Source organism: Alternaria viburni, assembly GCF_023758015.1.
Source record: "Alternaria viburni strain BMP 2772 chromosome Unknown scaffold_6, whole genome shotgun sequence".
Lineage (NCBI taxonomy): Eukaryota > Fungi > Ascomycota > Dothideomycetes > Pleosporales > Pleosporaceae > Alternaria > Alternaria viburni.
This window is the reverse complement of record NW_026055775.1, coordinates 1,336,920-1,361,600: the sequence shown is the minus strand read 5'-3', so window position 1 is coordinate 1,361,600 and position 24,681 is coordinate 1,336,920. Positions and strand designations below refer to the sequence as shown.

General features: G+C 52.0%; 12 protein-coding genes across 12 annotated transcripts; 6 read left to right on the top strand and 6 right to left on the bottom strand.

Annotated features, from left to right (window-relative positions):
• Positions 1-294: 294 nt before the first annotated feature.
• On the bottom strand, positions 295-2,688 carry J4E79_003921 (uncharacterized protein; the record flags this gene model as incomplete). The annotated part of the gene is made up of 3 exons (XM_049352811.1): positions 295-725; positions 1,071-1,835; positions 1,887-2,688. 3 exons carry the CDS (start codon positions 2,686-2,688, stop codon positions 295-297), a joined length of 1,998 nt encoding a protein of 665 aa, XP_049213190.1.
• Positions 2,689-3,574: 886 nt separating this feature from the next.
• On the bottom strand, positions 3,575-5,018 carry J4E79_003920 (uncharacterized protein; the record flags this gene model as incomplete). Its single annotated transcript, XM_049352810.1, has 2 exons — positions 3,575-3,975; positions 4,031-5,018. 2 exons carry the CDS (start codon positions 5,016-5,018, stop codon positions 3,575-3,577), a joined length of 1,389 nt encoding a protein of 462 aa, XP_049213189.1.
• A 587-nt stretch (positions 5,019-5,605) lies between these two features.
• Positions 5,606-7,867, top strand: J4E79_003919 (uncharacterized protein; the record flags this gene model as incomplete). Its single annotated transcript, XM_049352809.1, has 3 exons — positions 5,606-5,660; positions 5,781-7,328; positions 7,392-7,867. The coding sequence occupies 3 exons, from the start codon at positions 5,606-5,608 to the stop codon at positions 7,865-7,867; spliced, it is 2,079 nt and encodes a 692-aa protein (XP_049213188.1).
• A 396-nt stretch (positions 7,868-8,263) lies between these two features.
• Positions 8,264-8,979, top strand: J4E79_003918 (uncharacterized protein; the record flags this gene model as incomplete). The annotated part of the gene is made up of 2 exons (XM_049352808.1): positions 8,264-8,510; positions 8,564-8,979. 2 exons carry the CDS (start codon positions 8,264-8,266, stop codon positions 8,977-8,979), a joined length of 663 nt encoding a protein of 220 aa, XP_049213187.1.
• Positions 8,980-9,100: 121 nt separating this feature from the next.
• On the bottom strand, positions 9,101-10,207 carry J4E79_003917 (uncharacterized protein; the record flags this gene model as incomplete). The annotated part of the gene is made up of 2 exons (XM_049352807.1): positions 9,101-9,545; positions 9,795-10,207. 2 exons carry the CDS (start codon positions 10,205-10,207, stop codon positions 9,101-9,103), a joined length of 858 nt encoding a protein of 285 aa, XP_049213186.1.
• Positions 10,208-10,597: 390 nt separating this feature from the next.
• Positions 10,598-11,318, top strand: J4E79_003916 (uncharacterized protein; the record flags this gene model as incomplete). Its single annotated transcript, XM_049352806.1, has 2 exons — positions 10,598-10,778; positions 10,828-11,318. 2 exons carry the CDS (start codon positions 10,598-10,600, stop codon positions 11,316-11,318), a joined length of 672 nt encoding a protein of 223 aa, XP_049213185.1.
• Positions 11,319-15,419: 4,101 nt separating this feature from the next.
• On the bottom strand, positions 15,420-16,379 carry J4E79_003915 (uncharacterized protein; the record flags this gene model as incomplete). Its single annotated transcript, XM_049352805.1, has 3 exons — positions 15,420-15,468; positions 15,546-15,778; positions 15,834-16,379. 3 exons carry the CDS (start codon positions 16,377-16,379, stop codon positions 15,420-15,422), a joined length of 828 nt encoding a protein of 275 aa, XP_049213184.1.
• A 1,580-nt stretch (positions 16,380-17,959) lies between these two features.
• Positions 17,960-18,806, top strand: J4E79_003914 (uncharacterized protein; the record flags this gene model as incomplete). The annotated part of the gene is made up of 3 exons (XM_049352804.1): positions 17,960-18,307; positions 18,364-18,430; positions 18,478-18,806. 3 exons carry the CDS (start codon positions 17,960-17,962, stop codon positions 18,804-18,806), a joined length of 744 nt encoding a protein of 247 aa, XP_049213183.1.
• A 52-nt stretch (positions 18,807-18,858) lies between these two features.
• J4E79_003913 (uncharacterized protein) lies at positions 18,859-19,198 on the top strand (the record flags this gene model as incomplete). Its single annotated transcript, XM_049352803.1, has 2 exons — positions 18,859-19,075; positions 19,122-19,198. The coding sequence occupies 2 exons, from the start codon at positions 18,859-18,861 to the stop codon at positions 19,196-19,198; spliced, it is 294 nt and encodes a 97-aa protein (XP_049213182.1).
• Positions 19,199-19,312: 114 nt separating this feature from the next.
• On the bottom strand, positions 19,313-20,263 carry J4E79_003912 (uncharacterized protein; the record flags this gene model as incomplete). Its single annotated transcript, XM_049352802.1, has 2 exons — positions 19,313-19,572; positions 19,972-20,263. 2 exons carry the CDS (start codon positions 20,261-20,263, stop codon positions 19,313-19,315), a joined length of 552 nt encoding a protein of 183 aa, XP_049213181.1.
• A 769-nt stretch (positions 20,264-21,032) lies between these two features.
• On the bottom strand, positions 21,033-21,735 carry J4E79_003911 (uncharacterized protein; the record flags this gene model as incomplete). The annotated part of the gene is made up of 3 exons (XM_049352801.1): positions 21,033-21,200; positions 21,253-21,560; positions 21,606-21,735. The coding sequence occupies 3 exons, from the start codon at positions 21,733-21,735 to the stop codon at positions 21,033-21,035; spliced, it is 606 nt and encodes a 201-aa protein (XP_049213180.1).
• Positions 21,736-22,888: 1,153 nt separating this feature from the next.
• J4E79_003910 (uncharacterized protein) lies at positions 22,889-24,611 on the top strand (the record flags this gene model as incomplete). The annotated part of the gene is made up of 3 exons (XM_049352800.1): positions 22,889-22,949; positions 23,000-23,507; positions 23,558-24,611. 3 exons carry the CDS (start codon positions 22,889-22,891, stop codon positions 24,609-24,611), a joined length of 1,623 nt encoding a protein of 540 aa, XP_049213179.1.
• Positions 24,612-24,681: the final 70 nt, after the last annotated feature.

The following is a 24,681-nucleotide window of genomic DNA, read 5'->3' as shown; positions in this document are numbered from 1 at the left end:
TGGGTAGATGTGTCTGACTGGTTGAGATGAGGACGCTGAAAGGTCCGGGAAAAGTAGATGGGAGATATGATTCAATTCCATGTCTTACTGTCTGATCCTTGTTTTTCTACTTGCTGTGTGGGGTGTGGCATATGACGACGACATCCTCATGATTACACTAGGTGTACCATCAGTTTTCGTGGCGATTGTGATACTGGTGCAGAAGAGTCTTTTCGGAACGAGGTGGAAATGGTTCACATATTATCATTATGTTATAGACACAGCTAACCGACATCCATCCCACACACCACCATTTCAAGCCGTCGTATCGTCACCAAAAGCTAGTTGCATTCTCCGTGCGTGCGCAGCTCTTCGCTTAGCCTGCGCTGACATAGGTTTCTTCGGCCCATCTCCGTTTTGACTTCCATTGGAAGGCGCTGGGACATCTTCTGGCTGCACTGGAACAGACGGAACGGGAGGAGGTATCTCTACCTGAACTGGGACTGATGAGGTAGTGGGTGGTACCTCCACGCGCAACTCTTGTTTCGGTGTGGGAATTGGTTGCTCGTGCAATACGGGTGGTGAAAGTATGGCTTGTTGCGTGTCCGTTATCGGTTGCGCCGCTTCTGTTGTGGAAGCCTGTCGCACCAAGTCTTCCGCCATCGTCTTGACGACTTTGTGGCTACGAAGTCGCTGCTGAAGGACGGAGAGCACGACGTCGTCATCGTCTAGCTCGACTGGCGTCTCTGTTGGGCTGGCAAGTATGGGCTGCGAGGTTTCTGGAGTAATGATCTGGGGCGGCGGTGGTGGAGGATAAGACGGTGCAGTTACCGGAAGGGTAGCCGCCTCCTCTTCCGTACCAGGTGTTGTTGTGGTTTCAGCGACGGTAGTAATTGTGGGTGACGGTGTTGCGTTGAATGATCTGCTGCTTGACGTTTGCGACAACCTTTTAGACATGCGCTGTGACGGCCGCTGGCTACTTGGGCGACGAACTGGCTCGTCGTCGGTGAAAGTGGTAACGTGGACAAGAGCACTGGGCGATCGTAGAGTGTGTATGGATGTTGCATATTGAGACATAGGCGACGATGTACGCTCCACAGAGGCAAAGCTGTTTCGTTGCAGGCTCGAGTCGTCCTCATTCATCGACGGCGCATCCGCATCCCCCTTCTTATGTTGTGGTGATTGCGCAAGACTTTCGCTACTTGTAGGAAGCTGATGGGGCGATGGTTGAGCTGCAGTAGTCTTGGTCGCGATGTTAGATAGATCATCTGTCATCGCATTCGTCATAGACGTCGTCTCGGGGACAGCAGGCAACATATGACCGGTTGTTGGGGTCGACGTCACCGAAATCGATGGAATAGAAATTATTGGAGTGTTTGGCCATTCTCTACTCGGCAGCCTCTCACTCGCCGCACTAGGCATCACATAGTCCGCCAGATCATCGATAAGTGACGGCTGGCTCTTGAGATGAGGGAGCTCCGATGGCAAAGACCTGTGCTTTTCGCTATGCCTTTGGATGTCTATCGACGTTGCTCGATACCGTCTCGCTACCATGGGGACGCTGACCGTAGCTTGTGTGGACAGAGTGGAGTCGGTGCGCTCGATTGTTGCATCGCCATTATTCGACGTGGAAGGAGCGACATCGATGGAGGCGCGAGGTCTTGGTTCCCGAAGGACGGATTGTCGGGAGTAGTCTGAGCGTGCTCGTGGTCGTCTGGACAGTGTCGAGCTTTCAGTATTGAATTCGCGGGATACCTGAGGGCTCAAGAAGGTCTGTGAGTTTTGCCTCTCCTCGATGTCCAAGTCAGCCGGCGTACTACCGGCCAGCTCTACAGGCACCGAATTGACACTACCGGCTAAAGGTTGTTAGTTGGACTGAACTTTTGCCTATCGTGGATGATACTCACTTTCGACGTCGTCTTTTTCGGCTTCAGACGCCAGTGTGATATTTGATGCGGAGACATTCGCCTGATTCGTTCGGTATTTCTGCCTTGAATAAGGCCCACGTAGCGCGTCTTTCTCATCATGAGGTACCCAAGGTCGTACCGGAGCCTCGAAAATGGGTGTTTCTGCGATAGCACCAGGCTTCCCACAAAGTTCTGCCGTTTGCATGACGTAGATAGCACCGGTCAACTGAGCGTGGCACTGATCTAATAGCTGCTTCTTTTTCAGAATTTTTTTCTGGTTTCTTAGACCCCACTCAAGCTTGAGCTTCGATGCAGCTGTGCCGCCATCTCCATCGTGGCCCCAGGCTTTGTCCATATCCATGCCGATCTCATTAAGAGCACGCCGCACCTCGAGCAAAGAAGTCTCGATCCATCTCCGCTTATTTGGATAAGCATCCAGGAAATTCGAAACCGCAGACGAGATGAAAAGGCGCGTCGCCTCATCGATATCTTGTCGCACTTGTTGGATGATGCTCACGAAAGCGATGGTATCCGCAGAAGCCTTCTCAGTGGTGAGGACATAGTCCGCAAAGTAGTAGGTAGTCGGTATCGCTGGAAAGTCGCATGAGATGTCATCGGGCGTTTCCCTTGGAATAGCAATTGATGGCCGCCGGTCTTCAGAGTTCCTGGGCTCCTGCTTTGGCCGCCCGATCTTGCGTTGGAAGTACTTCAGCCTCGTTCCTTCGGTCTCCGTAGACGCTGGCGTGGGGAGGTCAGCCCGATGCAGTGTTTCCGGTAGGAACAAGCCAGCAGTGGGCAACATCGAAGTCAAGGTTGGCATGAGCGTCCTTCGTATTACTTCAAGCTGATTGTACTATTGCTGTACAGAGTCTGGAAGTAGCTGGTAGCGCGCATGGGTTTAGCAATGGTAGCAGGCGACATGCGCCAGGTACACCAAGACAAACCCCGCAGATAATGACGCAGTACTTGCTCGAAATAGGCACAGCTGGTGCGGATGTGCTGGTGTTCCAGTTTCGTGTGTCGGCCTGTCCGATGGAAGTATTTGCTAACAGCTACACATGGGATAGCTATCAGTCGATCACGGCACCGATGTAGCGGTAAAGTGTTGGTTGGGGGCGCAGAACAACAACTCAGCCGCGGGCACCGTACCGCAGAGTCATGCAGCGTTGTCGTCTCACGCCGCACAGCATAATCATGCCAATGTGCATGGGACATCCCGCCGGATTTGGTATAAATTACTTATAAGGTACTGGTCTTCGATCCAAACCTCGCTATTGGGCTACGCCGCAAGGATGCTGATTGCATGGACTACGCCCCAATGGGGGCCAAAACACATTCCATATTGGCCCCCATAAGATGCGGGTTCTGAAGAGGGAAGCGCAACCGAGATCAGGCTAGGACCTGGTCTAGCCGATTGGCCGTTGCGCGTAAGCCTTCGCATCTCGAACATGATGAATGACCCTCTTGATCGCAGGTGCAAGCGTCGTAGCGTATCGCCTTCTCCTGTTCGGCGACGAAGTGAAGATGTAAGCACCATTGTAAGCTTGAATTCATTCGATAGCGATGTGGCCATCACTGTGACAGCGGAAGACCTAGAGGCCTCCGCAACATGAAACTTCTTCAAGGTGGCACAGGTTCTACCTGTGAGCACAGTCGTACGCGAGGCTCTCCTTGCATGAGCCATCGACTCATGCATCCAACCGTCTCACCACAGCCTCACTGAAAGGCCGCGGCGGACTAACTGGATGGCCAGCCTCGTCCGCTACTTGCACAAGAGCGGGGAAAATGCACAGGTCCCCTGACGTGACACCTTCTTCCTCCTGCCACTCAAATTCCCATGCGCTAGGCTGGGAAAACAGCGTGAAAGCAAAGAGCGCAGCCCGCTTCAGCACTTCCTCAAGATTTCGCTTGCGCTCTCCGTTGTTCATGCGAGAGTCCGCGTATGGCTGCAGAACGTTGTCTAATGTTGCAAGCGTTGCCTGTATGCTTGCATGTCGACTGTCGGAAGGACCGAAGGGATTGCGAATGTAGCTAGCCTGCATCAACTCCGCAGTCATGACCCGCCAGCGCGCCATCAATGATGTTTGAGCTGTACGAAAGTCAGTACTTCTATACTAAGAGACGAAGGAACTCGTGCCGCATACCTTGAAAGCCACGATCTCCAGTTGCGACGGCTTGGTAACATTGCGCGACTTCGGACGGCAAGAGGCTCTTTGAGGGATCTTTGGAGGGTTGAAGTTTCGATACGATCACCCAGGCGATGATAAACCTTAGCGCAATCTCTCGAGTTGCAGCATTTCCAATCAATGTAGTGAGCGTTCCTACGGAGACTGGTAGACCTGGTCCTAGTGCCTGTAGGTCCTCATAATCGATGAGACCAGGGTTGACACGGCTGGTGTGGTAGTAACTCTGGACGTGATTCTTGATGGCATTGCTGATTTTCGAAACATCGCCAGAGATGGCTTTGTCTTCCAAAGGCTGAGGAAGTCCACCACCCAAAGCAGCTCCGGATGATAGTTTTCCGGCTAACGGTATAGTGTTGGCGGAGAACCCTTTCTCCTGCGAAGCTAACGCATACGTATCTGGTTGAGGATAATGATTCTTTGGCTGTCTTCTTTTGCGCCAGCAGAACCACAGGATGAATCCAGCGAGCAAGGCACCGGCAACAAGGCAGCCAACTGCAATACCAGCGATTGCACCCGTCCCAAGTCCCGAGTCAGCGGTTGCTGGCAGCGAAGCTGTTGTGGGAGTTGGGCCGGTAGTTTTGTTCGATGTCGATGTAGGAACCGACACGCGTGCAGTATTAGACGTGGTTGCCGCATCAGTGGAGGGGTCTGGTGTGGGATCTGGGGTGGGGACGGCTGGTGTAGCAGGAGCTACGAATTGAATCTGATTCGGGTTCAAGTGCGCTGACAGAACAAAACCATCGACGGTGATCGGAGGTGCATTGGGAGCCACCACTTGTCTGTTGTACGAGAAGCCCGATGCAGCGTATGGCATCAATACCGTCACGGTTACTATAGGCTTTCCATCGATAGAGAGGATGCTTTCGTATGTGCCGGTTTGAGGATTCTGAACAGTTGCTGGTGGTTCTGTCACTGGAAGGATGATGAAAGGCACCGAGGTCGACATTGTAGCTGTGTTCGTAGGCGGTTCGGAAGTCTTCGCGCTTGTGAGGTTCGTATTTGCAGCTGACATAGTCGTGACTTACATCAGTAGGAAAATGTGAGGGCTGAGATATTCCAGAGAGGTAAGGAGCGTGCAAGGCAGTTGAATGTACAAGTGGCAGAGCGGCTAGGATGTGAGCGCACGCCCTATAGACAGTTTTAGTAACCTGCCACCGATACGTGCCTAACGCGCCTCCAGATCAAACTCACTAATCCCGATCATCTCTTGTCACTTGATGGGTCATTCCAGTAGCTTCGCACGGCGCGACTACATACTATACATCCTTGTTATTCATAGCGTAGCAGACTGTACGGTGCAGCGCGCTGATTGTGGCCCCCAAGGCGCACTCGGCATGCATAAGGTGCGTATTCTTGGGTCCAAGATGCATGGGGGCTGAAATGGCGCGTGTTGTGATCGGTCAAAAAGATGCTGTGCCGCAAGGCTGAGACATAGGGGCCGCCTCAAGGCACCTGCATCGTCTCTGCATCTTATAGATACGTGATCAGGCGGGAAGGCAACAACAAAGACCGCGTCACCGACAACGAGACAAGATGGAGCGAAACGAGCGACCGCATATGATTGTTGGTGTAGACCTTGGGATGACTTGTAAGTTCTGGCGAGGCTGAGGAATGACACGTGGGAAGGCGATTCCCAATTTGGATTAGTGTGCTGCGTTGGATCACGTGCTCTTCATCACACCAGCCCAAGGCTGATACATCTCTCCAGGTACCGGCGTGGCATATGTGAACCTCTCCATAGGCAGCGAAACTGTCCGCTGGGTGCAGAAGTGGCCTGGACGATTCCAGGCGAACGAGAACAAAGTTCCAACGGTAGTCGTCTACCCAATTGGCTCCAAGGATCCCTCATCATGGGGCTTTCTCTCGGAGACCGCTGCAGAGACCGCGGCCGACGACAAGGAGTACAAGGAGTGGTTCAAGACATGTCTCGATCCAGAGAAGCTCCGCCGAAAGCAGATGGAAGACCCCGAAGGCGCACCCGAAAACCTACAAGAGGTTGAGAAGTGGTATGGCGACTATCTGCGAAAGATGTACGAGTACTTGTCGTTCAAGCTTGGCGGAGAGCTTTCTGGCATTGGCTGGGAAGAGGCTAGAATTGAGTTCATCTTCAGCGTGCCGACCACATGGGCTCCGATGCCAACAGTGGAGAACTTCAAACGGCTGGTGAAAGAGGCGGGCTATGGGACGCATCCGCACCACGAAGTGGCGATAGGTCTTACGGAAGCCGAAGCCGCTGCGGTACATGTGTCCACCGAAGCACCGGGCATATTCCGCGAGAACGACGTCTTACTAGTCTGTGACGCCGGAGGTGGGACAACCGATCTTAGCGTGCTGAAAGTCACTGGCACGGTCAACCAGGCTATCGATCTTCAACAGATGGACGTTGTGTTTGGAGAGACCATCGGTTCTGCTGCTATCGATTACGAGTTTGAGAGGCTGGTGATGCACCGGTTGACGCTCGCACATAGCACAAATCCTCTACCGGTCGACCCTGCGGATGCCGGGTGGGAGATGATGAAAAGTCGAGACTTCCAAGCCGTGAAATGTGAGTACGGTGCTCCAGACGACACGCCATTGTTCAGTATAGGTATTCCGCGCGTCCCGCAAACCTACAGCAACTCGGATCCGGAAGTTCGAATTCGCAACGGTGAGATGACCTTTGAACGGCAAGATCTGCAGCGCTTGTTCGATAAACAGATCGCGAAATTATTCAAGCTCATCGACACGCAGCTACAATCGCTGTTCCAGAAGTTCCCCAGAGAGCATGTAGCGCATCTTGTTCTCAGTGGTGGGTTGGGCAATAGCGCATATGTGCAGTCGCAGCTCCGAAAGTACTATGCGCGCACCTCCTTCCCGAATGCCGAGTCGATCTCCGTGAGCATAGCGCCTGACCCTCAACTCGCTGTGTGCAAGGGTCTCGTCAGCGATCGTATGCGAAAGATCCTGACATCACGATCGGTCCTCGGATGGCGTTGTTGTCGAGCGTCGTATGGCACCGTGTGCAAGATTGCGTATGACAAGAAGAACCCCGAGCATCAAGGGAAGGAACTTGTTCGAGACCCGCTGAACAACAAGCTGTACATCACGCAATCGATAGCGTGGTTCGTCAAGAAGGGCGCGCCAGTAAGCGTGGACAAACCGATCGAGCACAACTTCATCAAGAAGGTCGACCCGGGCGATCCAAGAAGGGCATTTCCGACGACTGTCATCGAGAGTGACTTGGATGCGGCGATACTGCCGGATCAAATGAACCAATGTATGTGTGCAAAAGCTCGGTCGCTCCACTCATACCCGTGAACAGCTTTCTGACAGCTCGCAGACACGCGCATCCTTTGCGAGATAAACTCAGACCTCTCTGCAGCAGATGAGAAGAAGTTCCAAGAGAAGAACAAGCACTTCTGGTCGTTGCAGAAGCACTATCTGCGCATCGAGTACTCGGTACGCGTCTTGATCGGGCCCGCAGACATCCGCTTCGAGCTGTGGTTTGACGACCAGAAACTTAGTCGCGATGAGTCGATTAGGGTGGAATGGATGCCTGCGCAGATGCCGCAAACGTCTCAAATCGCCGAGATGTCCGGGGCGGAGAGAGAGGCTGTTGAGATGTCCAACACGCCGCCCACGCCCATAGGCGCTGCGCCCCCAAGTGGCGCATTCAAGACTGATCCAAATGCGAAAGCCATAAGGACAGGTGCTTTCGCGGTCGTCAATAAGAGGGCTACTATTGAGATGGGCAAGAAGCCAAGAGGAGTGGGTGGGCTATTTGGGAAGAGCTCTTTCTTTGGACGCGCTGCGTAGGATGACGCCCTGGAGCTCTGGCCGCGATGGCGCGAAAATGACGCGGTGCGCATCGGCGCGGAAGGCAGCTTCCGATAGCTTCGTAGCTCACAGCACTAACTACTACCTTCAACCTACGTCCTCCTTCTCAAGTACATGATGCTAGGCTCTCTCGTTTGACTGGTCGCTATGTTGCGAACAGGTGAGGAGCCACTCAGCTCTAAGCCGGCCATCGCCCCGGTCACTTGCCTGTCTTGTGTTAACGTTACACCCATTGCGCTTTCAGCCCGTCAGCCTCGTCAGCCTTGACTGCAGGCAACGAGGTCACCGTCTACTTATAAGTATGGCGCACAACAGATCTGATCATCGATCAAGAATCCTCGGTTTGCTATCTTTCTGGTCATCATAACTAATATCATGCGCTACCTCGCGTTCCTTGGTAAGAGGCCTGTAATCACGGTTCTGATCACAACTGACGTAGTCGAAGCCACCGCATGCGGTCTGATCGCATCTATCGCAGCATTCGACATCTCGCCGCAAGAGGTACTAGACTCGAATACGCCCAAATTCTTGGATGAAGCAATCGATCCCTGCTCGTTGGCCGACTCCCCAAAAGCAAATGCGAGCGTTCAGCTTAGCAGTTGGTTAGAATGCGCTGTCAATGGTACGTATAGAAGACAATATGCTTAGGGCCTCATCATACTGATACAAGAACAGGGTTCTACCCATACCCTGCGAACACAAACTGGCCCAACGGCCATGCGAAATCATTCTCGAAAGACATCAAGTTCACCTTCAATGACACGCATTACGACTTCGATGGCTCACGGCGACTCTATACAATCTTCAATGCGACACTGGGCATGGCCTTTGCGCCTTTCAAGCATGGCCCCATCAACACCCTTGGTGTGCCCAACATGAATGGCGATAAAGGTGGCTTCGTGTACATGATCGGGTGGGCCGGTGGTTTCCAGACCCGCGTCAAACGCGACTTGTACTTCACAAACGCAGCATTCGCGGTAGTCAAAGAGGAGGACGGAGAAAGGAAGATTGTTGAGTTTCGAGAGAGCGGCAACATTCCCAACACAGCACCACTGCCAGAGCCTGTCCAGTGGGGATGCTCCTTCGAGTAGCACACTCAGCGGCACCCATTGAAGGCTTCCAGCAAGGAGCCTGCACATGGCATCTGGCAGAGCTGCTATTTCCTTGACGACAACACGGCATCCTCGCACCTGCGCATCTTTCGCGATGCCCCTATCCGATATAACCCCTCCTCACCTCCGCCATCTGTTTCTGCAGACCATCCATCTTCTTGATTAATCGATTGAAAAACTCGTTTCTGTTCTCTTTCTCTGTGTCACCTCTGCCGTTGTTGATCCAGTCACAGATCCGTTCATCGTCTAGCAACTCGCTTTTCCGCTCCATGACCTCCAGGTTTGCCTCCATTTTCTCGGTGTGTGAGCGGATCAGATCAACACAGTCTTGCTGCTTTGTGACTGACTCAATAGCTGCAAATTCTTCGTCTAACTGCTTGAGCAAGTAAAGACTTGTCAATACGCGGTCGGCTCGATCCTCGAGGTCCATTAATATGGATGTCAGGTCTCTCAGTTGGCGGTCTTGAGGGTTATGGGCGTCGCTCATTGTGCTGACCTTTGCCGCTGTGGTTTTGAACATGTTTCGCATATCTTGTCTTGCTGACCTGCTTTTGTAAACCAGGGCGTGAAGGAAGAAGCTGGTTTAGACATCATGGGTGGATAATCACATATTCGAATATGTGAGTCGCGGGGTATCATTGTAGGATGACAATCACTTTTAGTCGTACTCTGTTCATTAATCAACAGCTAGGCTACTGACATTCCATACTGTCAGTTTCACATCGTCTCGAACTTGGTTTACAGCTCAAACCTTGACACCTGGAGTGCAATGCAGCGTCTAGGGACACAACGACCAGTCGAAATCTTCCTCCTCGAATCCGTACCTCACATCAGCCCTGACCTCTTTCACCTTCCCCTCGATCATCTCCAAACTCTCTTCTAAATCCTGCTTGTCCTCCTTGGCGATCTCCAATGCGCGATGCGGTAACTTCCCACCGACCACATAAGTGCCTGCGATATCCGTGATATCGATGCTGTTCACGAGCTTCCGATATTGCTCCACATCCTGCTCCAGCATTTCCAGTTCCGCTTTGATGGAGGCCACGGCACCAGCGCGGTCGGTGGCGAGAATGTCGGACTTCGCTTCGTGATGCAAGTGTGCGATTTTTGACCAGCGGTTTATGATCTTGTCGTAATGCGAGGGAAGGATTTCCCAAAATGTGGTAGAGAGAAGTGTTGCCCGAGGTGTTGGGTGTGACGTTGACATGACGGCGGAGATGAGTTTGATGCCCTATTTCGGGTGGACGCGCAAGCCGTGGTTTTGTAGAGGCATGCATCGTCTCGGGATGACGGCGCCTCAACAGTAGATAAGACTTCACAACAACAACAGCGACGTGTTTGCTTTTTGTTGAAGGCGGTGTACGCGAGGATTCTGTAAGGGACGGTGTCCATGCTTCTGTTCTTTGTCGGGTCATTTTGATGTTGGCCGTGGCGCGCCTTGACTCAATGCCGGCTCGTCACGTCTTCTGGGTCACAGCTTGGCTGTGACTGTTTGCGCACAGGACATTACGATACAGTCATAGTCTCCTACAAAACCATCACGGGAGTTTGGCAACTCCTTCACGTACTATCGAAGATCTAAAAGTACATGATCACAATGACGAAAAGAAACTACGATACCTACGATGCATTCTTCACGTTCGAATTACTCGAAGATGCCCTTTCTAATCGCGGTAATCCCGGGGAAAAGATAGTCACCACGCTCGAGGCTATTAAGGAGGACATGAGGATAGCATCAAAATTGCCGAGCGCAGTCGCTGCTAAGCCTGTCACCAGCAGTACGTCTAGTACGATAATGAAATTGTGTAATACTGATCGTGCCATCAGTCGAGCTCGTTCAACGAACTAGTGCCACGAAGCTCATCAAGCAGTTAGATAGATCCTTCACATATCAGAGCATTGGCATATATCTTGGTACCATTGTGCGCATCAATGACGATCCAGGCATCGACGAAAAAGTAACCGGTAATTACGACATCTTGTGCGAGTGCGAAATTGGCGAAAGGACGCGAAGCAGAAGGAACCTCGACGCAAGAATGCTTCGAAACATTCACGGAGCCATCAGCAGAGCCAAAGCAGCAGTCGCAGATTTCGATGAAGACCCGTCGGGATGGATCTTACGGGAGGATATCCACCTATTGCGGCAGCACTTGAAGTATGACAAAGGCCAGGAGGAGAACGATCGGATTGAGTTGCAAGAGGCCTGGGCAAGGGCAAGAACAGCGCAGGAGGCCTTGAGTGGCCTAGAGAAGATGTTTGGCGACTTGTTTGCAGATGAGTGGAAGCTCTTGGACACACAGCTAGTTAGTTGTGTGTGAACTGATATAGGCCATTTAACATACATGGCTGGATTTTCATAATTAAAGTTCCAGCTCTATCGGTCCTGAGTCTTGCTATAGAGCGTGTGCAGTTGCTATATCCGTGTCGTATTCACAGAGCCACTCATAGCCATATCGAGAGATCGCTCACTCGGAATAATCGCGCACGCCTGGTAGTAAGCGTGACCGTGGAGGGCTATAAGTTCTACATTCTTGCAGGTGATCTGGTTCGTTACTCGCAACATGTTCAAAAGGAAGTCCAGAAGGCGTTCTGCGAAGCTCAAGAGATTGTTGGAGGAGTTGGAGGGTTTCTTTGGGAGGTTGCGCGAAGAAGACAAAACTTTGGAGAGGGCCTCTACGCGCTAGCTTGCCCCAAGTACCTCAGCAGCTGGCTTTTACGGGCAAGAATTTGTGGATACATTTGCTGTACTAATATGCTATGTTGTCAAAAGGCGAAGCATGCACCGGAAGTAACGACGTAGCGGCGAGCTAGATGTGAAGTAAGCCTTGTCACGCTCTTGCAACATCACATACGCATACAACAAAAAGAATTGCGCACGTCTCGACAGCCCTACCTAAAATCTAGTACTCTGTTACCTACCACAAGCCAATGCATACCTGTATCAGCACCTTGACTTAATCATGAACACAAAACACTACGCTCGCCAACCGCGCAAAGAGCCTACTTCAGACTTTGAAGATCTAGTCTACAAAATCAGCGAGATAAAGGAAAAGACACCTCGCTGTCTCGAGGAAGTCAACTCGCTCTGTCACCGCTTTGTGGAAGCAACGCCGGGCACAGCAGAAGAACACGAGTCAGTTGAGCGAGTGCGGGAGATAGTCGCGGATATGGAGAGGCGGTATCAGGAGATAGATGCTCATTACGGCTGGGTATTAGCGTCAGATCGCGAACTTAGGGACGAGGTACTTTGTTTGTACTTTGGAAAAAAGTTAGACGGCAAGGTTTGGTTGAAGAGATCTATCAGGATGCTCAAGAAGACCCGTCGTATGCTAGAGATGAGCCAGCAGCGCGTCTTTTGATGGACAACCCCATACATCGCACGCGCATGACCTAATTCCGAAGCTCAACCTAGAAGTACTTTCCCGAAGTCATACCCAGCAAGCTCCAAAGCGCAACCACACCTTGATACGTCGCACGCATTCTAGCAGACCCTGGAGACCCTTCCTTCGCACATACCACACCGTCGATAATTGCCATCCATCCAATGCAAGCAAGTAGCGTGTCCATGGCTTCCAAATGGCCCCCGAGGTAAATTCCCCAGATCGCCATACCAATAGTGGTAACGCGCGAACCTTCGATCTTGATCAGAGGCCACGCTGCCTTCGAAGATGCGATGCTCTCGGAGAGACCGTATGTCATGATAGCTTGTTCGGGCCCATGAGTAAAAGACATCAGCCCGCCGACTGTCCAGATGCTGGCGAGAAGGAGAGGTGGGACGTGCCTGGGTACGAAATGCTCGAACATGATTGATAGCGATGTCAGAAGCTGGCAGGCGAGCCGATATGTATACGAACAGATTTCTGAATAGGGTAGGATTCTCTCGATTTCTCTGATATAGCGCGTTCGTGTAAAGGCAAAGGGGCAATTCAAATGTAGTGTAAGTGCGACGCTCGAGTCGAAAGTGACAGGAACAAGTTCGTGACAGTGGCTTGGTGTGGGGAACGGGGCGCCTGAAGCTCGTGATGTGTCCAGCGCAGGGCGTAATTGTGCTGTTAAATATAGACAACCAGAGTCTAAGTACAGGGAAAGGCCGACGGCGAGCCAGTAGAGAAATCAGCCTCCACTCGCGATGTATCGAGGTCAATAAAGATATTGTCATAGTGCTGCGACCCAACCGGTGCTGCTTTTCCGGGTCCTTAAGGCTCTCGTTTTCTAGCAGCGATGCCTAATTGGAGGAGACAGGAGCGAGCGCCGATAGAGCACCATCTTCTAGCCCGACACCGCTACGGCGATATGCCATAGCCGTCGTCATGATCCCCTGCGATTGCTGCTCAAGGTTGGCATTGTTGTCTTTCCAATGCGGCAAATCCATAGTATCTCTAAATGCTGATTCCCGCCCCACAGCGTTCGGTTCAGACTCCTTGTCTTCGGAGCAGGCAGGCGTAAAATATGTTGAAGGCGGGACAAGTATGGATTTTGCCAAGATCCAGCAGCTGACTACGAAATGATAGTTCGCGACTCGGAATTCTCCAAGTAAGCTGGATTGGGAAGGCTGCCATGCCAATTGGAAATGCATCTGTACATGGCTGATACCATACGACGCTTCCTGCAAGTCTTGTAACGCCTGGAGGTGAGCTTCTTCCTCGATGAGAGTCATTGCACCAGAGCGTAGCTGAAGTCGTGTTGAAAGACGTAGAAGGTGAACCGCGTCATTATCTGTGACATGGCGAATGAGTTTTCGTTGAGTATCGTTCAGCGTGATGTTCACAGAGTCTTCGAATAGACCCACAAAGTCTATAAATGAGCCCGGAGAGTCTCCTACGTTATCCAAGGAGCCTGCGAAAGAGTCGGTAGACGCTCTATCTCTATGCGGTTCATAAAACCCGGTAATGCCGAACACAGTAATATTGCGCGCCTTCTCGATCGACAAGATGCTGGACATGTGCGATGTCGATCCGTGAAACGGGGTCGTGTATTCATTGCCGTCACCAACACTGAACTCTGCCGCTTGATAGAAGAAGTGAAGCGCCTCTTCTTGAATCTGAGGATGAATGATCACCCATGCTGGAAGGGTCTGGATCTGTTCACAAAGTTCATCGCAGTCTAGATACCGCGCGTTGACAGCGCCAGCGAGGCAAAAGTCGTCCTGATAGTAGATATGCGTTCCTTGCCAAGCGTACTCATAGATCTGATCGCGTAGTTCCCTCGGTAGCATCAAGATCAGGTTGGAACAGTCTTTCAATTGATTCTTTCGAGAGATGTCTTCATCGTGGCGATCCCGTGCGGATACATGGCTGTTGCGCGGTCGTGTCCTTTGGCTGCGAAGCCAGCTAAGTGTGTATACTGATGCCTTAGGTATCGTTCGTGGCGTGCACCTGCGTAACTTCTCCAGTAGCCGATAGGGTAGCGATGTGAGATGATGCCGCGCATGGGGCTGCAGCGGTTCTGGTGGACCTCGAGCCGCCATAGCTTTGCAATATGCGTTCGAAGGGTTATGTTTGCAGTATTCCAAATGGAAGTATTCCCAGCATAGTAGCCACACTTACGATAACTTACTCTGAGTGCAGCCAGGAGAAATCTGGACCTTTGCCGAAGAGCGAGGGCAAGATTGCGCGGCGCTCGCGATCCACAGCTCTACCCATGGAACGTTGAGGGGTGCAAGCAACCATGCCACCAATCGATCTCGGCCCGTTGTAATGGAATTGGTACATTGATGTATGCAGTGCACAAGACCGTCATCGTCCATCTCGAAGGCCGATCTTGCTGCCGATGGACTAAAGTCCGCGGCGTCCGATAACTTTCGACGCGTTGTTGTCGCACGCTGACGAAAGGGTGCGATGAGAGAAAAAATTGGTGCAATGATTGTGTCAAAGCTGGGGATGGATATCTCGCGTGAACGCGTAAACGCCTGTGGCGTCATGACCGTGTTCTAGCGCGTAAGATGACGTCACTGGCCAACAAAGAGGTTTGCAAAGACCAGCTCCATTCCGTTCCAGAAAGCGCACCGGCATGAAGACCCATTCCGAATTACATACAAAGACAGGACCCTGATACCGGCTTTTACATTCCCAAATAATACCCTAGCAGGCACTCAGCCTGCAAGCTCGCAGGCTTCACTCGTCGATCACTCCGCAGTCAGATCCGAAGGTGTCGCAGCACTCCGGATGCTCAGGGGTGCATGCTGTAGTGCGTGTATACAACGAAGCCCTTCCGCACTCGGTCACGATTTTACCAGAACTCGAGAAGCCTTCGTCTTTCACACCTGCCCATCATGTCAGCGCAAGTCGACGCTCAGTTCGGCTTTCCAGACTTACAGTCAGAAGATTCTAGGAAGGGCGCGAATGCAGCCCTGCAGTCAAATGGGCAGTCGGAAACCCCGTCCGGTATCTGGCTCCATCGGAGGCTGAAGACAAATCCAGTTATATCGTCGTATGGCCAATGCCATTCTTTGTCGAGCCGGTTATCAAACTTGTCACATGCAGTGTCAATCCAGCTGGGCAACAATTAGCAATTTGTACTGGGCTAGAGTTTGGGAGATGGCTTACCTTTCAAAGCTGGATCTGGGGTCAAAGGTTTGTGAAGAATCCGGATTCGCGGCGCCTAGCGTTTCTTTATCAAACCTTTGCAAATCGCTTTTGCATTCAGCTTCAAGCACAGGCTCGTCGGCTCGCTTGATGAGCTCTTCGAGCCATTCATATTGCGCATCCATGTATCCTTGTGGTACCTCCCAGACGTAGGGATAGTTGACGATTCCGCATCTGCATCCGAGGTTCTTTACCTATTTACCAACGTGTTAGTCTCGGGGCTACATATTTTCTACAGCTCTAGCTTACCGTGAGACATGTTGGCGTCGAAGGGGGTTTAGAGATTGTTTCTCCGGTTAGAGGGTTTATCACCTCCTTCTGGCCCTGGCAGTTGACGGATGTACAGATGAGGTCCTTGGGACACGCCAAGTCTTCTTCTTTGAAGTCCTTGATGACGTCGTCTTTGCCAACGAATAGTTCCATTAAGGCTTGGCCAGTGAACATAACTGCATGCGCGGCGATGGTAAGACCGAGTGCACTCCTGGCAAGCAGCGAAGGGTCCCAATTCTGATCTGCCTGAGGGGCTGTCGCTGTAGCACTATTCATTTGTCGATACATTCGAACGAAGGCCACGGATTCACCGATATAGATGTTGGGGATCGGAAAGCCGATGGCCTGGCCGGCGGCCGGCTCAATCGGAAAGTTTGCCTGCGCCAATGCCATGAGGTCGTCTGGGCCGGTATCAACAAGACTCTTGGCATGGTGCAGGATGCGTTCAATACATTCCTCAGTAGGGTCAGCACGCTTGAAGCTCTGGCCCTGACAGATCTGCTGTGTTTCTTGAAGACCTGTCATGCCCAGGAAGTCTTCAATGCGCTCAGCTGTGGTTTTCGGAATATGGTAAACGAAATCTCCTGCTTCGTGACCGCCACTGGCAGTAGTGAGTGTTTCAATGCTGATGAAGCTCCTGAAATCGATATTAGCACGATACGAAATGTGGTACAACACATGTAACTAACGTAGCGGTAGTCGTTGCAGGTGGTTGGTACGTCAAAGTGGCCAATGCAGCGCCCCCATCCGAGGCTGTCACAACGGCGATTTCCTGTGCAGCGGCTATCGAATGGATTTGACGGAGGTCCTCTGGACGAAACCTCATCTCTTTTCCTAGATCATGCTTGTAGATAGCGATGGCAAAGCCAATCAAAGCACCTACGCCCCATGCGACAAGAAGTAAGGTACCCGGATCGAAACGTTTGATATGAGTAGAGACATCAGTACTCTGCAGCACAGCGTTCAAAGCGTTTTGGCACTCTTCAACTGGTTTATCGTTGCAGCTTTGCGCCCGCACGGTCTCAACCTGTCCACGTAGCTCCGGACCGAATGCGATAGTGATACCATCGGATGGCCATGCGTCGTAAACCCCGGTAGGATATACCTGAATCTCTGTCCCGCGGGGCTCTGGATTAGTGGCCTGCGATGGGGTGTTAGTGTCGTAAGAAGGAAGGGGAGGCCATGATGTACAGCAGCTGGGAAGTATACGTCCTCAGGACCGAATGTGAACGTCGGTATAGCAACGGCTTCGTCACGACGCGAAGGCGATTTTGTCGTCAGGGAAGCTGCTCCAGTAGGTGTTACCAGCACCCGAGCTGAAGCAGTCGTCAAGCAAAGTGCCAATGCTAGCAAGCTAAGACGAGACATGGCAATAGTGCAGAAGTAGTTCGGTGATGAAGCATTTGGAGCAGTGCTCTAAGCTTATATGCAGATAGTTTGGCTTCGAGAAGATCGCGACGCGAAGTCTAGGGACACATCATGCCATTCCCGTCGCCCCCAATTACACGTTGAGGCCTGCAGAGGCACGGTGGATGAAGGCATCGGCTACGTGCATTTCCACAATGGCACAGCTCTTGGTGCATGATCGAGGCTGTGAAGCGTCCCAAATAGACCCCAACGGAGAATGTCGAGCGTTCATGGGCATATCCTGAATTGGCGATGTCAACTTGAAACGTGAGTTGGTACCCGAAAGGATTCTCCAATGTGCCCAGCGTGGCGAAGTGCAGTATGAAAGCGGTTGGGGCGATGGAGCTTTTGATCCCGTTGTAATAACAAGCAATTTTTGGGGCGGATATGGGGATCTGTTTGCCCAGCAGAAATAGTTTGTTGTTCTCGAGAGGCGAGGTAGCGAACTGTGCCGTACGGAGCGCGTCTAGATTAGCAAAATGCATGCTTGAACCCCGAACTGCGCGGCGCAGAACGCGTGGGGCCAGTCTGACATGCTTCCCACCACAAGATGGTTGGCAATAGAAGGGGTGAATTATGGGGCGACTCAATGATGGCGCTTGTCTGATCCGAGAGCGTCACAGAAAGTTGCGTATATGTAAGAGGGTTGCGCGCAAACTTGGTGGCCACTTCTGCAGCAATCTTCATTCGCGTTTACGATGCCGTCGTTACTACTATCTTGGTTTTTATTCCATGCTCTCATACTAGCCTTCGTCGCTGGCTACAAGATTGACCAATCGTGCGAAGACAAGGGCATTACGCAAGACATTCGTGATGCTATGACTTCGGCTATCGAGAAGGCTGCCGGAGCATACGATACCCTGACATCTCCACTAAGCGACGATGCACTCGAACTTCTGGGTTTCCTGTTCGCGAAAGATGGTGTGAGTCCGGCCGAACTCATGGACAAGGGCAAGTTCGGCAAGACCATAGGGGTTTTGCAAAACATCAATGCAAACATGTGGAAGGAAGTGACTGGTACCGCCGAGGTACTTCCTGAAGACGTGGTAAGAGCAACTAGAATCGCTTTGAAGGGTCTACAAGAGACTGATCATTGATCCAGGTCATCTTTTGCCATTATGATCGCTGGAAACCGGTGGAAGGAGAGAAGGACCTTTATCGAGATTCTAGTATGTGATACGGGGCTACCACGCGACCGTGTACTGATTCTATACAGCAAATGGTGTGCGACTAAAGTTCCGTGAGCAAGCATGTAGAGGTAATACGGTCCTCGACAAGATTGCCCTGGCAGTCACCTTCAACCCGGAAACAGAGGTTGTCTGGAAGAACGGAAGGCCCATCGCCGGTACCGGTATGCAACCTGCCCAGATTCAGCTATGTACTTGGTTCGTCGATTGGATCAAGCAGAAGAAGTTCAAGCTTTCTGGTGACGTTCAAAAGAGAACGAAGATTGGGAGGGCGGTGATCAACGCGGCCGAATGGAGACAATTCGGTCTCAGACAGATTGGTGAGTTGTACAAAGATTCGACTAAAGGCAAAAACTGACGAGACATCATTAGATGCATTTTCACTTCTGGATAAGGTTCTCTTACACGAGATGACGCACGCCCGGGGTGCCTACATCGAATACAAAGATGGCGAAATAGAAGCTGAGGGCCTCATAGATGTTACATCTCCCGAACGCTTGCTCGGTATCTGGAAGTGGCCAGCGTATGGATGGAAGGGAGCAACGGCACTCGCGCGGCAAGGCGATGACCTTGGTGAATACGCCGCACCAGACAACAACGCTGACACTATAGCCCTTTTCGCGAGCGGTAAGTTATTTGAAGCGTGTCCTGGGTATTCGCTGATACGTAATAGGGTGTTCACTGCTCAAGGACCAAAAGAAGATCGATGCCAAAGGACGGATAGTACCGATGCAGGAGGTACCGTCGTGAGTGAAGTGCATGAGTGCGATGCAATCCTGCATTGATCGCAAGTCTGGTGAGAGGTGTTCTCGAGTTGCTCACTGTGGAAGCGTTGCTGGTGTTGTATTGGTAGAACTCCTTGTATTATAGAGGAAAGGTCTTCCTGTCGTACTGCTTTTTGAGCCGCGAAATTCTGAATGGTATGTTTCCAAGCGCATCCACTACTTGCTCAGGCAAATCGACGTTGAGTCCGACTTCGTAGACTTCTGCATGCACCTGCTTCAGGGCCTCGAAGATGAAGATGAGTGACTCAGGTTCGGGCGTACCCGCCTTGACATCATGGAACGCAAACTGGGCCCATATGGTCATCTCGATCCTGAGTAGGCGGAGCTCATCGAGTGTGGCTAACGCACAGCAAGCATCTTCCCAATCAAGGTAGCTTTCTCGCGGAAAGCTGCCTCTGCATGTAATGAAATTCCTCCTCGGTGTTAATATAGTCGTTGAGAGGTTTACCGAGCGTAGCCTTTGCCACATATCTGGGGCTACGAGCCTGCGAAAACTAAGCACTCCTGTGGCGCCTCGGAAGCTAAACTGGTTCGCCGTATACAAGACATTCACAGCTTCACGATACCTGTTGCTTTGATTAGCCTTTGTGGAAATGGCGCAATGAATAGTATACATTAGGCGGCATGTAACGAGGATCGATAAGAGATCGCCATTGGTATAGTATGCGGGACGGTGCATGCGCGCGCTTCCTTCATTCCAGACCCCAAAGCACATATGTTGCCACGTGAGATACATACTGTCCATATCTTCGCAGCGCCAGTGTCCGAGCTTATGGGGCCGTCCCTTCCCAGGGGTAACGTGCAAAAAGTGCAGCAGACGCTGCGGGTCGGCGAGAACCTCTTCGTAGATGAGCAGTCGCAATTCAGGCGACAGCTTGCCGAACAGCATACACTGCTTCTGATCGAGAGGCTCATCTCTCGGTAATTCAGCTCGCGGCATCGACTTCGCGTCTTGGCTTCGTTTGATACTGATTGCCGTCGTCGGTTCGGGCTTTTTCCGCTGCCATTTTCGGAGCAGGAAGGCGCGCATGGCGATCTACGTGGCGACGAATATGGAGATATCGCAATGCACCTCAAAATGGGTCGAGAATGCTGCGCAGTCGCGAAGGATCTGGCTGCAGATTGTAGGAGCTCAAGAGGCCTTGTTTGGGTCGTTGGGCTTTTTACTGTGCCCAGGTGGCTCGGGAACGAGATTGCGGCACAGCAGTGCAGCGGGCGAAGACCGAGGGCCGGCGCTTACATGCACATGCGTGCGGTATTAACGCGGTAACCATAGCGTGGAGTAGATTGTCGCGTCGGTGCGATGTGAACAAATTCCCGTGTTAATGTACACGGATGCGCTGATGAGTTCCAGTGAGGTCTGGGGAGGGACCTTGGGAAGCTCCAAGACACGTGCCGTCGAAAGTAGACTAGTTCATTTTCCAGGACGCGTAGACCCCGGGGGCCCACCATCGTCGCGTTTCTCCCTTCGCCCCCTTCCGATAACCAGCACGCACGCGAGACGCCAATACAAAGACTTCACCAGAACGATCTCGCAATGCAATGGTTGCTTGATCGTTGTCACAACTACTTCATGTCGGCCATCCATGGGTGCTTCAAAAGTTCAGTTGCCGATTTCCTGTCTTCCGGCCGCCATCTGAGCATCGAGCGTATGAAATCGAGAAACAATTCCTTTTCCTCCCCTTCAAGCCCAGAGACTCTTTCCTCGAGTGAGATATTAGGAATAGTTACACTCCTGGAGCCACCCGTCCAGTGTCCTATTGAGCTTAGCAGAGTCTATGTCAGGACAATCTCAATGACTAACCTTGCTCATCGAAGACCTTCTTTGTGATATCATTGCTTTGCGTGTATTCAAGCGGAGGCATTCCAAGGTATGCGACCATTTCGGAAACATGATGTGTCCCTGATGGGTTGCCCTCGGTGTCACGGGCGTCGAACAGATGCTCATCTTCAAACAAGTCCCACACCTAATCAAGGGTAAGTCATTGCGGCTTCTTTATGATAGTGTTGAATACTTACCAACGTGGCGAGGCTCCAAATGTCCACCTTGGAGCCCCACTCCATCTGGAAAATTATCTCTGGTGCACGGTATAGCTCAGGCTGAATAAGGCCGGAGTGGGAATCTCCTATCCGCGCTTCTCCAAAGTCACAGAGAACTGGTCGGCCCCAAAGATCACCCGTAGGATGGGGAAGCTTACGGGAACTGTAAATGGTGCGTGTGTCGTCAATCACTTTGGATGGCGACGGGTTTTCTGCTTCAGCTTTCTCGAAGTTTTCCAGGATAGTGTCATCATTCACAGTCAGCATGATATTCCCAGGATTGATGTCTAACTGGTTAGTTGATTCAATTACGTTGCATTATCTTGCCGTACCTGTATGTACGACCTTAGCCTCGTCGTGTAAGAACGACAGTGCCTTTAGCACGTTGGCTAGCGTGAACTTTAGAAGCGGAACGTTGAGCTTGTGTGCTGGGTTGTAATACTGGAGCTGTCGAATAGTCATGTGCATGGGTGGATGAACAAAGCACAAGTGTTTGCCAGTCGGACCGTCGAGCTCAAATTCGCCATACAGTTCGCGGATATATGCTTGGCCGCGATGCTGTGATTGTATAGAACTGACATGCTCGTAAAAGTCTAGCTCTCGATTGAGCTGTGGGGTCTTTTCGGCATCTCGGGTACAAATCTTGACAGCGACGAAGTCAGCGACGAAGCCAGCGTCTCGTTCTCTGTGCACAGATGATCAGAATTTGAAGGGTGGATGGGGGTGAAGAACGCCAAACATACTGAATATCCCGAATATCCCGACACAGCCAGACCGTGGAGTATGCACCGTAACCAAGTTTGCCTATAACTTTAAAGCTAGAATCGAGAATCTCACCAGGTCGTGCTGGATAAAACTGATCATGGCTATACCACGGAAGGCGCTCCTCCTCGAAGAGCTCGCTGGCATTTATTTTCGTACTCTGGAAGCGGGAAATTCGGGAAATGGGAGAGGGAAATTTGAAGCGACTACATGCGCGTTGACTAAATCTCAGCATGGTGGTGCAGAGACGCCATATCATCGTGGGAAGTTAGTGTGACTGTCCAAAGGCGGCATGTTGGCCGCACTGATGCCTAGCACGGGCAATGACGACCACCCGGTTTCCGCCCACATACTTCCACCACGACCAACGCACAACGAGTCCGCCGCAACCTCGCCTGACTCAATCCCAAAGACCCCGAAGGCGCCTCCGACAGTTCATGTTTAGCCTTAAAGCGGAGATACCGTTTCAGCCCCCAAGCCAAGCGCGGAGCGGAAACGCCAAGGCAGCCTCCCATCACAAGTATAGCCGCATCCCTTACAGACCAAGAGATACGCCGCTGAGAAACAGGCATCACTCAGGCTGCGCGAGGCACGCGTCACTGACTCGTTCGCACGTGCGAGCTTGTCTTTGCCTCAGCCCAGATGTCGGGCCTGTATCCGCGCTCGCCTTGGCTGGGCCGCCACATGTATCTCCAAGACATCAGGATGCGAGGTGCGAAACATGTGTTGACGCGGAGCTGATAAGCTGGCTGTGGAGGTGAATGTGTTTAAAGATGCGGTGAACGTCGTGTAGGGCCTGGAATAGGCAAGCGATCTTCGCACTCTTTTTTACACATTCGAGACGGTTTTCAGTATGGCTGGTGACTCTTCGACTCAGGCGACAGAAGGCTTTTTGCAGTATCATGAGCCGAATAGTGAGTTCTTTACTTTCTTACATGGTTTTGTAATCGCTAATCTTTGACAGTTATCCAAATTCTCGTTCTCGTTTCGTTTTTCTTTTGGCTTTCCTTCGGAGAATGGCTATCCAACCGAGTATTCCGCGCTGGTCTTATAGGTCAGATCATAGTTGGACTGATCTACGGTCTACCTATCGGCGGTGACATGATACCCATCGCATGGCAGGAAGCTTTCATTGCGCTTGGATACATTGGTCTAGTTCTCATCATCTTTGAGGGCGCCCTGGCCGTGCGGTTGGATCTTCTTAAAGCGAACTTTGGCCTGTCTGCCATTGCGGCGACCATCGGTGTCGTCGCTCCTATTGGGCTCACGTACCTGCTTCTATACGTTGGCTTTGGGTACGGAGCGATCGAAACGTTCATCGTTGGGGCTGCGCTCTCGGTCACTTCTCTTGGGACGACATTCGTGGTGCTCGGCAAGAGCTCAAAGGAGATCAGCTTCGCCGACACCAGAGTTGGCACAGTACTAGTCAGCGCGGCTGTATTCGATGATGTGTCTGGTCTAGTGATGGCTAGGTGAGACACAAAGTTCCCTATAACCACAGAGCATCACTAACAGCCCTCAGTGTAATCGGCCAACTCGGCGCCCTCGGAGGCGACGACTCCCCCAACCTAGGCTGGCTCATCGGACGCCCAACACTAGTATCCGGTCTCCTAGCCATCCTCACTCCCGTCCTAAACAAATGGGCAATCGCACCTCTATACCGAAGGTTCATCGAGCCACGCCTCCCCAAGACACGCAAACGCCACGTCGTAAACGTCATCATCATGATCTTCGTTCTATGTGCTTTCCTCAGTATCACAGGCTTCGGCGGCACCTCCGTCCTCTACGGGTCCTTCATGGCCGGCGCATTCCTCACCTACCTCCCTTCCAAACACCCAACCGGTCCCTTCCACCCTCCTTCGCGCGAAGACGCAGAGGAAGCGGAAGCGCGATCTATTGCCGAAGCCACCGAGTACGACGATGCGGGCGAACCGCTCATCTGCCCCACGTTCATGCATACGTTTGAGAAGTACTTCCTCGATGCTGTCAAGTACCTCTTACAGCCTCTCTTCTTCGCATCGATTGGGTTTGCTATCCCCTTCATCGATCTTTGGACTGCAGAGGCGTTCTGGAAAGGCTTTGTCTACACGTTGCTTATGCTTGTCTCTAAAGTCATCGTCGGCCTCGTCATACCTTTCGCTACCATCTTCCGCAGACCGCCAGGGATGTCGATCCGCGAGTGCTTTACCACCACTTTCTGGCCCGCGATGCTCCTCGGTTCAGCAATGGTAGCGCGTGGTGAGATCGGTCTGCTCGTCGTACAAATTGGTCTGAACAACACTCCGTACCTGTCCAAAGAGGCCTTCATCACCGCCGTGTGGGCCATTGTGCTCAACACGATCTTCGGACCTGTGACAGTAGGGCTCATCATCAAGTACAAGGCGCGGGCCATTGCGGATGGCGTGTGGGGTCTGGAGAAGACGGAGCCGAATGGCAGTGGCTGGGACGATGGAGTCTCGAGGGCGCCCACCATCGTCCCGGAGACGATGAGTGTGAAGGAGAGGAGTAAGAGTGTTGCGGTATCGCAGCATAGTAGGATGGTGTCTGATCCGGTGACGGTACCGATCTCGCCTTGATGGAGGCGATGTAGTTTCTTAGCTTTTATAACGAATTTATGATGTCTCTTACTTGCAGATTCTATCCCGT